The 18,089-nt window shown below is 40.3% G+C and overlaps 1 protein-coding gene across 2 annotated transcripts in view; it reads left to right on the top strand.

Annotated features, from left to right (window-relative positions):
• The window catches only part of PCNX2 (pecanex 2), a gene marked incomplete at its 5' end in the record, with an annotated part of 272,510 nt that overhangs the window by 107,084 nt on the left and 147,337 nt on the right, over window positions 1-18,089 (top strand). For both annotated transcript variants that reach the window (XM_082673815.1, XM_082673816.1), the window contains 4 exons: window positions 473-582; window positions 2,614-2,710; window positions 15,740-15,832; window positions 16,619-16,769. In XM_082673815.1, coding sequence (XP_082529941.1) covers window positions 473-582; window positions 2,614-2,710; window positions 15,740-15,832; window positions 16,619-16,769 — 451 coding nt within the window. The remainder of the gene's footprint in view (window positions 1-472; window positions 583-2,613; window positions 2,711-15,739; window positions 15,833-16,618; window positions 16,770-18,089) is intronic.

The following is an 18,089-nucleotide window of genomic DNA, read 5'->3' as shown; positions in this document are numbered from 1 at the left end:
GATCTTCCCAGACCGGGGCGCGAACCCGTGTCCCCTGCATCGGCAGGCGGACTCTCAACCACTGTGCCACCAGGGGAGCCCTGTCTACTACCTTTTGAATAAATAAACATTAAATAAACATTAAGAAATACAGTTTTTATGTGATTATTATTATATTTAATTCAAAAGAGGCAACACATGTTTAATGCTACATCTTATAAAAATCCTAAACTGAATTTCAGAAAAGGTGATGTTAATGTGTTTTCATAAATATGCACCATTTGTTTCAAATGTACCCCCGCCCCCCATAGCCAGTCCCTTGTCAAAATCCATGCTTGTACTTTCACAGGCTGAGGAGCCATCAGGTGCTTGGATGCCCGTTGGCAGGAGTGATCACAGGACACTGCGTCCACCAGCTGGACCTCAGGGACACCTGCTAAGCGTTTTCTGCACCCAGGCGTGGAGTGACTTGGCTCTCTGATCTTTTGCTCAGGAACCCTGGAGCACGCAGCACATCCCAGCACTGTTCTCTGCCTTCTGTGGCCTCCTGGTTGCGCTTTCCTACCATCTGAGCAGACAGAGCAGCGACCCCTCTGTGCTCCTGTGAGTAACGCAGACACACACACCACACACAGACACAGACACAGACACACACACCACACACACACCACACACACAGACACACCACACACACACCACACACACACACAGACACAGAGACACACACCACACACAGACACACACACCACACACAGACACACAGACACAGACACACACACCGCACACAGACACACCACACACACACACAGACACAGAGACACAGACACCACACACCACACACAGACACACACACACACCACACACACAGAGGCACACAGAGATACACAGAGACACACACAGAGACACACACACACACACACCACACACCACACACACACAGACACACACAAACACATACACACCACACACACACCACACACACACAGACACCACACAGACACACACACACACACCACACACACAGAGACACAGACACACACAGACACACACACAGACACACACGCACACCACACACACACACACACACACCCCCCACAGCCGTCCCCTGGTCCTGCAGCCTTGCTCTCTCATCCAGAGCTCATGGTGCTTGGACTCTTTCCCGTTAAACCAGCTGGGTCCTGGGCGATGGTGGGAGAAATGCAGGACCGACCGGAAATGAATGAAAATCAGGGGTCAAGTTCTAGGGCACATATAACCTTTGCTCTGGTGCTTTTGGAGTGAAATTCGCAAGGCCAGGAACAGATGGCCTCTTGCACCCGAGCCCTGTCTTTGACTTTCCCTCGTGAGTCATACGAGAAGCACGAACCTTCGCAAGTACCCTCTCTGGGTCCACAAAGTGGCATTGCTGCCTTTATGCCAGGCAGCTGCCCTGGGGAGACTAGACTGGCATCTCTGAAAGGAAAAGTTTTGTTCTGTTGTGTTTTGCTCTTAGTGTGGCAGTGCCCTCTGGATTTAAAGTGAAGTGTGTGCCAAAGTTTTAAAAGGCATTTACTAATAACGCTTAGTCCCTTGAGAATATACTTTCCAGTCTTCCCTTTATTTGTTATCTTTCAAGTTTTTGATAAACATGCACTTTGGAACTGAAAACCCTTCATGTGATGCCATAGTTTCAGGGACCAGTCAGTCAATCCAGTCAGTCAATCAGTCATCTCATGTAACTTCTCCACACTTAACGGGAGATATTGACTTAAGATAACCATAACTGTTTGGGGGGCTGAAAAATTATAATTTTAGGCCGTCAGGTACAGCAAGATGAAAGGCGTGGAAAATGGGGAAAGGTTAAATGTTGATAGCACAAATTTTCTTATCAAATATTGTTCTGTATTTTGGTCTGACCGAAATAGAGGATCTCCATGAGCTTAGCTAGCAGTTGGCAGTCGGGGGTACCGATACCTCCTGTGGTCCTCAACAGCTTCGCAGTAAGTCCCCTACACAGGAACCTTCAAGTTGCGAACTTTCAAAGATGCAAACGTGTGTTCGCATTTCCAATCACGTCAGGCGTGCGTGAAATTGCAGCTTGCCCTCCGTCTCCTGTTGCTGATGGACGATCCTTCAGCTCTGCCATCTCCCACCTCCTCTCCCTACCCCAGTCAGTACCTCTTCTTGCCTGTTCACTCGATACCCGCCCCAGTATGCCAGGTGTTGTACTGGACTACTGTACTTTTCAAGGGACTGTACTGTAAGATTAAAAACGTTTTCTTTATTTTTTTCTGTTTTTTATGTATTATTTGTGTGAAAATTATTATAAACCTATTACAGTACAGTCCTAGATAGCCGATTGTGTTAGTTGGGTACTTAGGCTAACTTTGTTGGACTTAGGAATACCCTCTTGGAACGGAACTCGTTCATATGTAGGGGACTTACTGTAATCAGGATGGAATTTGAAGTTCAACCGTTGTCTTTGTGGTCACTTGAACACACACCTCTTTTTCTTTATTACGAATTATCTAAAGGAGAGAGCGCTGGCTTTTGTCATTTGTGAGTGTGAGGTCTAAGGTGAAGCTGCTTACCTCAAACCTTGGAATAGGCACATATTTTAAAAAGTAAAACCTGTGTGTGTTTTTCCATTTTCAGGTCCTTTATTCAGTGCAGATTGCTGCATAAGTTTTTACATCAAAATCTGGAAGAGTTGGCTGCAGACCCTCTCCCCAAGAAGATGAAAGATTCTGTGGTGAGACATTTGTGTTGTATAATGTATGCAGGACCACCACTTGACTTGGTGTGGAATAGACCATGAGCTGCCTGCCCCGTGTGGACCCTTTGAGCCTCTGGAGGGTGGATGCGGTGCACACCTGCCACAGGTGCTCACTTGGTCCTCACCTGATGCAGTTTGCCTGGATATTCAAATGAGCCCTGTTCAGACAATTCCGCCCACTGCTGGCCCCAAGCAGCAGGTGGGATGGGCGTGAAGAAAAGCTTGTCAATTAAACATTCAGCCAAACTGCATTCTGGATGTGCCCTGCCCACCCCACTACCACTCTCCTCTCCACATCCTTGCCTGAGCCTCGTGCTGAGCTCAGGGAACTCTTTCCTGGGTCTTTGTGTTCAAGGCTGACATCTGTAAATCCCTTGGGAGGGGCGCTTGGGCTTTAGACTTATGTCTGGGATGTTGCAGAAGGAGCCACCGTATTGGTTGGAGCACAGGAGAGGGAAAGGAAGGAGGAAAAGAAGGAAAAAAGAAAGAAAAGGTTGTGAAAGAATGATGCTTTCTCTGTTCACCAGGGAAATGGCTTGGAGCAGGTATATCTCTTCGGTATCAACGTCCAAACCTTAATAGTTTGAAAAGCAATGCTCATTGGTCACATAATCTCCCATTCGAGTACTGAGCTTGGAGCAGTCAGCTGCCTCCCAGCCATGCTTTTTCTGAATTTTTAAGAATGACAGATCAAAGGAAAAGCAGTTAATGGGCTATTGATTGCAAGCACCTCTAGGAGCCATGTCTCATTTGTCCTGGTCTCCACAGTATCTGTGCCTCATGGATACCCAGTACATTCCGTTGAATTTAGATGAGTTAAATTGCAATCCACCATTTCGAGACAATATGCAAGACTCATAGCAACATGACAGCATTTAAAAGAATTCATACTCAGACCTCTGTGCCTTTGAGTGTGGTTACAATTCTAGCTAAAGCATTGAGACTTGTCTGTCACCAAAGGGAATGAAAACACAAATCACTAGGAATAAGGGTTCGTTAATTGCTGAATTAATTTTTTCCTTCTAGTTTTATTGAGGTATAATTGACATCCAGCACTGTGTAATTGTGTCATAAAGGCTGAGATACACTTGAAAGCAAGGTGTGAGGTGAAGCTTCCAGAGCTGATGAGATGGCAGATAACAGAGAAGACATTTGACATTCAAAAGTAGCATCAACAACCTGACCTCTAATATTTACACCAGGAAACTTAAAGGGACGAGATCAAACTCACATTCCCAGATCGATTTCTGTGAAAGTCCTGGGGACCCGAAGTCTACCCAAGAGTTTCCCATGGATATTTGAAAAAACTATCCCCACAGATGTTCCTTGATTTCATGAATGATGAGGATGCTTTCTCATTTATTGCGGTAAAAATAATGTATAAATTACAATGAAATCTGACAAGAAATTTGCCTAGCAGACATTTCATTAGCATGATTAGCCGTGATGGGTTAGGTGTTGCCTTACTTGGTTTTAATATACTTTGAAATGCTTTGTACCATGTCGAGCACATACCTTGTAGGGGATTTAATATGATGTGTGTGTTCATCTCTTTGAAAAGTCTTCTCATCTAATTATAACATTTTCACGAGGCTCTCAGGTTCATCTTTTACATCTTGATGTATAACACCTTTCATGTCATCGTGCAGGGATGAAATTTCCCTCCTTGTTTCTGATTTTGTTTCTTTATGTCTCTCTCTGGCTCTCTTATTCTCTCTTTGTCTCTCTCTCTCCCTGTCTCTGTCTCTCTTCCCTTACATTTTAGTTTATATGAGAAACCCCTAGGGAGCCTCATTTGATCTGTTTTCCAGCCCTTCCTTCTATTGTGATCCACTTGGCCTGGGGCAGGGCCTGGGGATCTGCATATTAATGAGACTGTTCACCCAGGTGATTCTGTTCAGGGGACCCACAGACTGTGCTTTAAGGGGCATTGATCTAGAAATGGAGATAACCAGAGCTCTGTCAGTGGGTTTATTCTATATGAGCAACACAGGTTATGCACACAAAGTTTATTACCACAGTTCAATGGTTAATAAAAATATAAACTTTCCACTAGTGGTTTGCCAGGTTAGTCGTTTTCCATATGCCTTATTAGCACGGTCTTTCCGTTTGTACCCTTACCCATTTTCATCACTTTCAATGGTTTTTTTTTAATAGATCTTTATTGGAGTATAATTGCTTCACAATACCGTGTTAGTTTCTGTTGCACAACAAAGTGAATCAGCCATAGGCATATACATGTCCCCATATCCCCTCCCTCTTGAGCCTCCCTCCCACCGTCCCTAGCCCACCCCTCTAGGTGGTCACAAAGCACCGAGCTGATCTCCCTGTGCTATGCTGTTGCTTCCCACTAGCTAACTATCGCATTCAGATTTGTTACTTTCATTGTATCTAGAGACAAACAAACAAAATTAATTTTTATCTGTATTATTCAGACAGCTTCTTTTAAACAATTGGTTGTATCATATAGATTTTTCCAGCCCCCATGCTGTCTAAATCTGCTGGGTGTGTAGTGTTGGATCAGGGCTTCTTAAACTTCTTTTTAGGGTTGGAGCATGAAGTGTTACATAAAATGCCACAGTGGATTTAAAACATTCTGTGTACTAAGAGCTAATAGAGTTATTAGCTAATCATGCATGGATTTATCATTAAAATAGGCAACAAAACATTAATTTTATTGAATAGTGTTTTAGAAATTCTGGCTAGTGTTAAGTCCTGAAAGAGAAAGAAGTGTAGATTACATTATTACATATGTAAAGAATGCATAGAAAAGTTTATTGAAGTCGACTGTGATTAATAAGAGAATTCATAAATACCACCAGAAACAAAAAAAATCAGAAAAACAAGAGCATTCTAACGTATCAGAAATAACATAGAAGATATAACGAAAACATGGTTGAACTCACGATAGAAAACAAGAGCATTCTAACATATCAGAAATAACCATAGACGATATAATGAAAACATGGTTGAACTCACAATAGCAACAAAATCTATGAGTTGATAATAGAATGATTTTAACAAGTAGTGTCAGAAATAAAGAAAGCTACAGCAGTCTATTAAAATGTAAATGAAGTTCTGAATAAGTGGTGATAAACAGACCTGATTTTGTACGGGAAGGCTGAAATTTCTTAAATGCCAATTCTTTCTAATAAATTTATAGGTTTACTGTAGTTCAAGACAGTTCTGAAGGAATTATATTCACAACTTGGGGAAATAATTCTAAGGTTCATTTAGAAGTATAGCAGTTAATAATAGCTTAAAAAATCTGAAAAAGAAGAATAAGAAAGAGGAACTTAGCACTTTGAGGTTTAAAGTACATTATAAAGATTGAGTAATCAGGAAAAAATATGAGACTCATCCAAGATTAGAGAATGGGGTTAGTGAGGTCAGTAAAACACAGAAAAGAGACAAATTATTTATATGAGTGGATTATGTGAAAATTTAATGTCACAATCAGGAATTGATTATTCAGTGTATGGTGCTGAAGTAGTTCTTTAGTAGCGGGATGTGAAAAAGAATTTCATGTGTTAATCCCTCCCCAGACACCAAGTTAGAGAGAGGGAAGGAGAGATCAAATGATACTTTTCCATCTCTGGTATTTTCCATCTCTGGTATATTGTTATTATAACCAAACTCTGCTGATTAATACTGAAAATTCTGAATAAAATACAAAAAAGTCTTTCTTAGGAGGATGGGATTAACACATGCACACTACTATATATAAAATAGATAATAAACAAGGACCTACTGTAGAGCACAGGGAACTATACTCAATACTTTATAATAATCTATAAGTGAAAAAATCTGAAAAAAAATACATATATACATATATGAATCACTTTGCTGTACACCTGAGATTAACATGACATTGTAAGTCAACTATAGTTCAATAAAATAAAATGAAATGAAAAAATCTTTCTTAAATGTGACAAAAAACTGACAAAATAATAAGGAATTATCAAGTCAGAATTTAAGTGAAAAAGGGAACCTTCACATCTGCCTAACCAGGGGACCTTGAGCCTTGGTTTTCAGCCCTCCAACTGTGGGGAAGAGAAATGAAAGCCCAAGCCTGCCAAAGTGGGTGTCCAAGGGGAGACCATCTGCTCATCAGCCTGGGACACTAAGGGCCCACTCTCAGTGGAAGAATGAACCAGAAGGAATCCATTCCACCCTCCACAGTGCCAGGGGAATGCAAGCAAACTCACTCCAGGGTTGAACAAAAGAATCCTTTCCGTTGATTTGCAGTACAAGTGCTAATATCTGGATGGTACAAACCCCCTCAATTTATGAATGTAGCTTAAAGTGGCCCCCAACTGGAAATACCTCACGACAGAAAAACAAAAACAAAAACATGAATCCTCTCTAAAGGATTCCTTCCTCCTAGGTCTCCAAGCATTCCCAAAACCAATTTTCTAAGGGATATGAGCAGCTTTCAATAAAGTTTAAAACTACACAGAAAAACAAAGAACCAGCAGAAATAGGTTTGCAAACACTTCAGATATTGGAAGGATCGGATGTAGATTTGAAACAACTCTACTTACTGTGTTTATAGAAATAAAAGCCTTAAAATTTATAGACAACGGAAAATATATCAAATGATCCAGAATGTTTGAAAGAGAACCAGAGAGTCCTTCCTAAACAAACAAAATGAAGCAATTAAAGTAAACACACATACACACACACACACACACACACACACACACACACACACACACGGGAGATTAGATATCTCTGAAGAGAGAATTAGTGAACTGAAAGATCAAGACAGAAGAAAGTATCCAGAATGCAACACTGATAGACAAAAAATTAGGAAATATGAAACAGAGATGCAGAGGCATGAAGGATGGAGTAAGAAGATATACTATATATCTAATCAGAATTCCAGAAAAAAGGGAGAGAGACTGAAGCATATAATGAATATTTGATGAGATAATATTTGACTATTTACCATAACTGATGAAAGACACTGATCAGAGATTTAAGAATTCTGGTGAGGGCTTCCCTGGTGGTGCAGTGGTTGAGAGTCCGCCTGCCGATGCAGGGGACACGGGTTCGTGCCCAGGTCCGGGAAGATCCCACGTGCCGCAGAGCAGCTGCACCTGTTAGCCATGGCCGCTGAACCTGCGCGTCCGGAGCCTGTGCTCCGTGACGGGAGAGGCCACAACACTGAGAGGCCCGCGTACCGCAAAAAACCAAACAAACAAAAAGAATTCTGGTGAATCATAAGCAGGATAAATTAAAGAAGAATCCACAATGAACAAAGCATAGTGAAACTGCAGTACACCAAAGATACAGACCATCTTAAATTGGTTAAACAGAAGGAACAGATTACATGCAAATGAATGACAGCCTCAGTGCTCCATTATCAAAAGCAATAGTAGAAACCAGAAGACAGCTTGATAGATTTGAAGTTCTGTAAAGCAAGTAACTGCCAAGCTAGAATTCTGTACCCAGTGAAAATATCTTTCAAGAATGAGGACAAAATAAAAATATTTTAGAAAAATGCTGAGAGATTCTCACTGAATGTAATTCTGAAGGACTGTGTTCAACAGAAAGTGATCTCAGATGGTCTAATTTGCAAGAAAGCACAAAGAGAAGAGAAAGTGGCAAATACATTAGTAAATCTAAATAAAGTTTAACTGTATAAAACCGTAGTGAGTGTATGGTTGGCTTAAAAAATGTAAAGTAGAATTGAAATATGTGAGTACAATAACATACAAGTTTGGATGGGAGGAGAAATGGACTCCAAGACTTGAAAGTTCTTAGTCATGTCCAGAAGATGAATTAAAATATTGATTAAATTTAGACTGTGATAAGTTAAGCCTGCATGTTGGATTGTCTAGGATAACTACTAAAGGAATAGAAACAAAGCATGTAAGTTCCAACCCTGTATAGAAGGAAAAAAGGAATGAAAAAAAATAGAAGTTCTTCTAAGTAACAAAATATAATAGGACTCCTCTGTTACACTATACTTAAAAGTCAATTCCAGATGGATCACACACCTAAACATGAGAGGACAAATCCTGAAAGCACTTAGAATCATAATGAAGGAAATTATCTTTATATCAGCGTAGGAAAAATTTTTTAAATAACACAAAAATTCAAACTCATTAAAATTATGACCTTTGATTTATCAAATAATACAGAAAAAAGACTTAAAAAAACAAGCCACAGAATGGGAAACAATTTTTAAAATATATATAGTTGATAAAGCACTAGTGTCATGATGAAACATAAAATTCCTATAAATCAGTAAGAAAGCCATATATCTCAATTAAAAGTGGGTAAATATAAATGGCTAAAACATGACTATATATGCAATCTAATTACTAATCAGGAAACTCCAACCTAAAACCACACTGAGTTACCATTTCACACCAACCAGACAAAAAATTAAAGTTCTCACAATACTAAGTGTTGACAAAAGTGTGGCACAAGGGAACTCTCATGCACTGCTGGTGGTAGTGTAAATTCGTACATCTGTTTTGGAAGCAGTCTGGTATTATAAAATTGAAGCTACATATACACTACAGCCAGCAATTCTACTTCTAAATACATATTTACCCTGGAGCAAATCTTGCACATCTGTACCAAAATACACATATAAGATTGCTCATCATAGCATTTGTTCACAAGAGCCCCACACTGAAGCCACTGGAAATTCCACCCACAGTAGAATGTCCCCTTCAGCAGAGGAAAAGACCTTACTAGAGCTATATATGGTGAATTTTAACCACACAATGTTGAGCAAAGGAAGCAAGACGCAAACAGATACGTACAGTATGGTACCATCTGTTGGGGAGAAGTACGCAAACTAAGCTGCTTACAGTTACGAACATAAGTAGCAAACATTCATTTTTTTAAAGCAAGAAAATGATTTTCATCAATCAGGATAGTTGATAGGGAACCCCAAGAGGGGAAAGAAGGATTTATGATCAGGGAACCACATACAAGGGGCTTTTTGGGGGCTGGGAATGCTAGATTTCCTTCAACCAGGAGGTGGTCACTGAGGCATTCACTTTACAATTATTCTGAAATTGTACATACTTATTTTATACATTTTTCTGTATGCATGGCTTGCGTTTTTAAAAATGTAAAAGAAATTTTCAATAAAGAGCATGAAATAACATCAAACATTTATTCAAATTCAAGAAAGCAAATGATTTTCCAGACCATGGAATCTATAAGATAAAAATAACACACACGTGCGTGCATGCACACACACACACAGATTTGAGTGCATAAAAATTTTAAATTTCTATATGTAAAAAAGGGCAATAAAATGCAAATAATTTGGTAAAAATATTTGTTACGAATTTGATAAAAGTTAAGTTTCTTGTACCAACTCCTTTTACAATTTGATTTTTTAAACTCTATAAGCAAATGATATTAATATATACATTTTATTTAGGAACAGTATTTAGTAGGTAAATGTATGAAGTATATTTACACTTATTATAAATAAAGAAATGCAAGTTAAAATAAGATGGCAGTTTTTGTTCCACTTGATTAGCACAGGATAAATGAATGATATTGCCAATTGTGACAAGATGAGATCTCTTAGACATTGTATTTGTGTAAATTATTACAATCATCTGGTAAGGCATAATTTATCAAGAATTGTGAAATATTCATAACCTATGATATAGTAAATCTCTGTCATAGGTTTTCTAGAGAATTAATTCAAAATATGAAAAAAGAATTAGGTGCAAAAAGATAATGATTGCAGCATACTTCATTAGGGTAAAAAATGGAAGGCAACCTAATATCTAGCAGTTAGGAAAAGTTTGCATTCAGTTTCATTCACTAAATTAATACTTTGAGTGTCCACTATGACACTGTTTTGTGTATGTATGGGTATGTACGTGTATGGCATCACAAGATGGAAAATTATTTAGCCAGTAAGATACTGTTAGTAAGTCTATACAATAATATTTATAATGGTTACAAAAGAAACTACTGTTGAAAAAGGTAGAAAATTATATGTACACTAAGATTAGACCTTTGTGAAACATTCACAGAAAAACCATATACATTTGTGTTTACAGCTAGAACTATGATTCAGCATCCACAGGCAAAAATACTGGCCCAGAAAACACACCAACAATCTCTGAGGTCCAACAATCTCTGAGGTCCAATCTCTTTCAAGTTTCCTTTTAAAAAATATTTTCAAGAATACAATTTTTGGAGCAAAATAATATCTGCTCTTTGGTGGCCGTAGGAAAAGAGGGAGTCATTTCCTTTTTATTTTGCTGATGTTACTTTCACCAATATTAAGAGAGTCATCTATATTTTTATTCATTGGCACCACGAGGAAAAAGCTCAGTAATTACCATCTACCATCTCCTTTGGTGAGTCTGTTCAAAACTTTTGCCCATGTGCAGCTAGGAATGGGGTAGGGAAGAGTTGTTGGACTTCTTATTGATCAGTAAAGTTCTTTATATATTATAGATAAAAGTCTTTTGTTGGATGTATGTTTTGCAAATGTTTTTTTCCCAAGCTTTGCCTTGCCTTTTCATTCTATAACAAAGTCTTTTGAAGAACAGATGTTTTAAATTTTCATAAAATTCAATTTACGACATTTTTTTCTTTTATAATTCTAGCTTTTAGTGTCCTATTTAAGAAAGCTTTGCCAAACCCAAGGTCACTAAGATTTCCTCTTATGTTTTCTTTGAAAAATTCGATAGTGTAACTTAGATTTGTGAGGCAGGTTGAGTTAATTTTTGTACGTGATGTGAGGTAAGTGTAAAGGAGCTTTTTGTTGTTTTGTTTTTGTAGATGCCTATTCAACTGCTCCAGAACCATTCGTTAAAAAGATTTATCCTCCACCTTATTTTGGGGAAAGGTGCCATTTTACCTTGACCTCTTTGTATTTTTTTAAATAATTAATTTTATTTATTTATCTTTGGCTGTGTTGGGTCTTCATTGCTGCGCGGGCTTTCTCTAGCTGTGGCAAGTGGGGACTACTCTTCGTTGCAGCGTGCGGGATTCTCATTGCGGTGGCTTCTCTTGTGGTGGAGTGTGGACTCTAGGTGCGTGGCTTCAGTAGTTGTGGCACATGGGCTCAGTAGTTGTGGCTTTTGGGCTCTAGAGCGCACGCTCAGTAGTTGTGGTGCACAGGCTTAGTTGCTCCACGGCATGTGGGATCTTCCTGGACCGGGGATTGAACCCGTATCCCCTGCATCGGTAGGTGGATTCTTAACCACTGCGCCACCAGGGAAGTCCCGACCTCTTTGTTTAAAATCAATTGGCTATTTACATGTTGGTTTATTTATGGACGCTTTACTCTGTTCAGTTAACCTTGATGTATATTTTGTGCCAATACCATCAATACCTGATTACTGTAGTTTTGCACATACAAGTTCTGAAACCAGATATTGAATGTCCTCCAACTTTGTTCTTCTTTTTCAAAGTTTCAAAGTCTTACTTAGTCTAGGTCCATTGCATTTCCAAATAAATTTTTGAATGAGCTTGCCAATTTGTACAGAAAAATCCTGTTAGAATTTTGATCAGGATTGCATTGACTCTGTAAATCAACTTGGTAAGAACTGACTCCTTAACAATATTGAATCTTCAGATCCAAGAACATGGTATATCTCTCCATTTATTTCTTTAGTTTCTCTCAGCAATGTTTCATAGCTTTCAATGTACAGGTCTTGCATATTTTTTGTCCTATTTATCCCTAAATATTTCCTATTTTTGATGCTATTGTAAATGACCTTTAAAAAATTAAGTACATGAAAAATGCTCGACATTGTTAGCCATTGGAAAATGCAAATTAAAACCGTAATTAGATACTGCTATATACAGCTTTCTTGACCTCACACTATTGACACTGAGCCGGATAATCCTCTGTTGTCAGGGGTTATCCTGAGCATTGTAGGATGTTTAGCTGCATCCCGGGCCTCTACCCACCTGATGCCTCTTCCTCTACGCAAAATGTAACAAAAATGTCTCTTTCCAAATGTCCCTTGGGAGGTCAGATTGTCCCCAATTGAGACAATTGTTGAGAAGGCAGTGGTCGAGAACCACTGTACCACACAACCACTGGAATGGCTAAAATAAAAAATGCTGACTGCACCAAGCGTGTATCCTTGTCAAGGATACAAAGCAACTGGAACCCTCCAGACTGCCAGTGAGAATGTAAAATGGTTACAACAACTTTGGCAAATCATGTGGCAGTTTCTTAAAATGTTAAGCCTAAACCTACCATATGATCCAGACATTCTACTGTTAGGTATTTACCCAAGAGAAACAAAAGCATGTGTCCAGAAACAAGTCTGTGAATATCCATAGCAGTTTTATTTATAATAGCCCCAAACTGGGAACAACTCAGATGTCTATCCATGAGTGAATGGTTCAACACAGTGTGGGGTACACCCACACAGAGGAATATTATACAGCACCGAAAAGGAATGGACTATTGATACAGATAACACATGGATTAATCTCAGAATAATTATACTAGTGAGAGAAGCCAGACCAGAAAAGAATACATTGTCTACAGTTCTATTTATATAACATTCTAGGAAATGAAAGCAAATTATAGTGATGGAGCAGGGCAGTTTATCTGAGGATAGGTGAGGAGAGAAGAGAGAGATAGATTAGAAAAGGTCAGGAGAGGAAATTTGGGGTGTGTGTGATGAATATGCTAATTATGTTAATTATGGTGATGGTTTCATGGGGATATACCTAGGTCAAAAGTCATCAAATTGTACACCATTTCTCTCTATATATGCACACACACATACACACACACACACACACACACACACAGGGTTTTTGTATGTCAATTATATCTCAATAGAGCTATTTAAAAATTACAACAAAGAAAAGAAATGGACAGAAAGATAATAAATAGAGGCTGTATAAAGGTTTGCATTTACAAGGATACTGATGACACTGACAAAAATCAGTGAGCTTCCTGTATATTGACCAACTTTGGAAAAAAAATTAAAAATAATCTGAGGTCATTCTCCCTATTGCTTTAAGAAACGTGCAGATGCAACCCTTCTCCCCCCAACACTTGCCCTGGTGGCCCACTGTTTTGCCTTTAAACAGGGATGAGTGGTCAATTAAAGATGACCCAATTTTAAATTAGAGTATTTGGGAAAATATGTATCTCCCTTTTGGATAAGCATTCAGCAATTTTTTTTTTTTTTTTTTTTTTTGGCGGTACACGGCCTCTCACTGTTGCAGCCTCTCCCGTTGCAGAGCACAGGCTCTGGACGCGCAGGCTCAGCGGCCATGGCTCACGGGCCTAGCCACACCGCAGCATGGGGGATCTTCCCGGACTGGGGCACGAACCCGTGTCCCCTGCATTGGCAGGCGGACTCTCAACCACTGCGCCACCAGGGAAGCCCAGCATTCAGCAATTTTTTTTTTTCCATTCAGCAATTTTTAAGTGACATAAACCATGTCAGTGAAAAATAGGAAATAAAAATTAACATATCTCCACGGCCTAAAGATGCAGTGGATTACAGAACTTTCCTCCAGAAAGGTTTGGCCTTTTGTAAGCATTTGGGATGAAAGGAGAGAACAAATTTTTGCCATTTACTAGTAGTAAATTTTCAAGAACACTTCTGATCACAAAAATTTTATAGATTCAGAATTAAAAACCAATGATTTTCCCTGCTCAAAAATCAGATTACCATTACTAAGAATAAACCTAGAATTTGGTTTATCACTACGATTCCTCATCTATTCAATACTTGTATGTGAATCGTAAACGTTTGAGATTGGAAATTCAAAACAACTTTAGCAGCTAATTGGTAATTGATGTTGAGAATGTATCTCTTCACTGTATTATTGATTATCCCAACCAAGCCATGTGGATTTTTCATCACATGGTTCAGGTGGTTTTTATTCCATTTAAGCTGCCTTCCTGATTTCTTTCCATCACTTTGGATATCAGTTCAGTCAGAAAGCCAGCAGTATGACTTGCAAGGAACTCCACATTTTAATTTTAGAAGGACAAGAAAAGAAAAAGGTCAGGGAGGAAATGTAGGTAAACAGAAATACGGTTTGTACGAAAAGAAAAAAAGGGAGGCTGTAGGGAAACAGAGTTGTATATTCTGTCTGATTTTCTGGTAGATAACATTCAAAACTGTTATTTAAGAGGCATAATTCCTTTTCAGTATGATACATTGGTATATTTAATGATTTCAGAGTTTTCAAATAACAGTGTGTGATAGCTTAAAATGTTCAATAATTGTGTACTGCAGCTAATTGGTCTCTGAAGAGAGGAAAAATTTGATGATCCCTTAAGGTTCCTTTTAGCTCTGTCAGTCAGCAATATTGTACCCTGTTTGAGCTAACACGCCTTCCTTCATATATCTGCAGTATTAATAACATTCTTTGGTCTAACTTTGCTTTGTTTCCCTACTGCCTGCTCACACCACGATTTTGCATGATGGAAAATTATTAGCAAGTTACCGACATTTCATTTTCTGTGTATGTGTACATAATATAAATATACTTAAATTATTTGGAAATAGCCTTTACCCAATTTGACTGGTGAATTAAAATGTAAAATCTATTCTGGGCCGAAAAAATAGGTAAACGTGTAAGAGGCCTCTGTTCGGCCTACCCAGGCTGTGCGCATGTTAAAACGTAAGCCATGCCAAAGGCAGGTAGAGATGATTTGCGCTTTACCCTCCTTTAGCACACCTGGGCATGTTGCACCTGATCTGCTCGTAGAGAAGAAACGTATGCCTCGTCCACGGGTTAGAAAACCTTTCTTCTCTCCCTGGCTAGCGGATGGAGGCATTGCAGTCCGCATTTCCTCTCCCTCACCCTCTGCCTTAGTTTCCCTGATGTTCCCCAAACAGGAGGTGGCAAACAGTCCATCCAGTGTGTGCCATTGGGAATTGATCAGGAAAGTGATGGGCTGCAGGTGTAGTTTATCCAGGGTCAAGATCCTGTCCCCTGATTTACCTGGTCACCCGGAATAGCTGAGAGAAGCACAGAAGAGCAAACTATACCCTTGTTTTCTGTTTACAGAAGGATATCTTAAAATCGGATCTCATCATCTGCTCGGTGGCTGCCATTCTGTCCTTTGCGGTCAGTGCCAGCACTGTGTTCCTGTCCTTGCGGGTATGTATCCATGTGGCTCTGCACTCTTACCCCCTCCTTATTCTCTGTAATAAACGAAGCCCACTGTGCAGCTCCAGACTATTGACGGGATGGCGGAGCCAGGGGAGGTACAGAAAAGGCCAGTTGAGGGCTTGAAGGGATATATCCAGATGTGTTACGAGTTATGTCCAAGAGGAGCTTTGATCCACATCACAGAGTGCATTCGTACCCTTTCTGTTTCCCCACCTGGGGAGTTGTTTTGTTTGCGCATTTCGTGGAATCCACCGTGAGGACAGTCAGCAGTAGTAAGACAGGCTCCCGACTCACTACTACGAGCAGAGAAGGGAGGACTCACCGTCAGGAGTGAGACGGAGGTCACAGAGCCAAAAAGATTATCGGAACATACTTTTCAGTTGGAGAAACAAAATTAGAGCGCTCCAGATGGGACTTCTGGCTGAAGGTGCTTGCAGACAGTTGCTGTCTCACTTGCCTTTCAATGAGGAAAAGTCTGTTAGCTAAATCTGTTATTCTCCATCCCTTCTTTAAAAAAAAAAAAAAAAAAACAAGAAAACGTTTTCTCATGGGCAGAATGTCTCAACCTCTTCTCCACCCCGTCTCGGTGGTTCTCAACACAGAGATCAACTTCCTGCGATATGGGAGAAATTTTCAGAGGCCTGAAGCAGGAACCCGGTTTGGCTGTGTATGCCTTAGGGGGAGCAGAGAGGGAGGACAGTGTTCTGTGTTCTTTGCGGGCACCCCTCCCTGTCCTTCAGGCTGCACACTGACTCTTACCCTCTTCTGTCGCAGCCGTTTCTTAGCATCGTGCTGTTTGCCCTGGCCGGCACTGTGGGGTTTGTAACCCACTACCTGCTCCCACAGCTCCGCAAGCATCACCCGTGGATGTGGATTTCACACCCTGTCCTTAAAAACAAAGAGTATCAGCAACGGGAAGTGAGAGGTTAGTAAAATCTCTCTCATACAAATGTGATGTAAGCGGGTGGCATCCTTTACAGGGAGGGTGGGCACAGCGGTGTGAATGCACTTCATGCCACGGAACTGTACCCTTAAACATGGTGACAACGGTACATGTTATGTATATTTCACCACAATAAAAAAAGGAGAGTGTGTGTACCTTGGAGTGTACATAGTGTTCCCAGAACAAGAAAGTTGAAGTGGGGTGAATTAGAAGTATATTTTCTAAAAATGATTGGTTATTATTATTGAGGAAAAATTAATTTACGTCCCTCAGGCTGTAACCGAAAGTGGGGCCTGGCTGCTCGCTGCTCAAAAGCCAATAAAGAGGCCAGGCTGGTGGAGAGGAAAGTTTGCTTTATTTTGGATGTGGGGGTGGATGCCCGTCCAAAGGCCAGCTCCCCTGCACTGACAACCAGGGGTCAGGAGCCTCTATAGATGGAGGGAGGGGGCTACATGCAGAAACAGCACAGTCAGCTCTGGCCGTCATCTTGAAATTGGTCGTCGGTGGTCTGACCAGCGTCATCTTGATTGTTTCAGGTGCAGTTAGTCTGCAGTTCCGGGGTCGGTTTGTTTCTATTTCTTTGAGGCCAGCTCTCGGAATTGTGGCTGCTTATGTCATGGCATCTTGAAGTTAACTTCTTCCACCTGGTGAGGGTTTCAGTATCTACAAGACAGCGCACAGGATATGGCTCAGAGTATGATCTTTAGCCCTTGAGGAGGGACTACAGGTCCTTAACTTTGCTTAATGACTGAACTATTATTACTTAGTCTCGTTTTCCTTTGCTTCTGCATTGTCTCACTTCTCTGAATAAACTTATTCGTTGGCTAAGTTTTTCCACAGACAGAAGGCAGGCAGAGGACATGGGCTGGGGGAGGAAAGACCATAGGGTCCTGCTCCATTTCAAGACCTGAAGTTTATGTTGTTCCAGCTTCAGCTGACTGGGGACCAAGAATAGCCATCACTTGACTGCCCTTTCACCCTCCACAAAACCAGGGCAGGGATGTAGCAGAGGCTGACCTTGGAATTTTGCTCACTGAACCCTTGAATTTTGTTGCACTTGCTTTGTTCACGTAGAACTAGACCCACACACAGACCTGTACTTGATTGACTTAGCAGTTCCCTGGGCTGAGTCAGGCCACCGTCAAGTAGTAGCCTGGTAACCCCGACAGTGTTTGAGCTTCTAAATAAAAAAAACTCAGGAATTTCTCTTGCTAGGTCTCCCCAGCCTCTGTGATTGAACAGATGACGGAAGGATTGATATATCGCCATTTTCAGGCGTATCAGTCACAGTTGATGGCTGTA

Source organism: Grampus griseus (assembly GCF_964374135.1).
Source record: "Grampus griseus genome assembly, chromosome: 16".
Classification (NCBI taxonomy): Eukaryota; Metazoa; Chordata; class Mammalia; order Artiodactyla; family Delphinidae; genus Grampus; species Grampus griseus.
The sequence above is the reverse complement of the archived record's forward strand: the minus strand, read 5'-3'. Positions and strand labels throughout refer to the sequence as shown.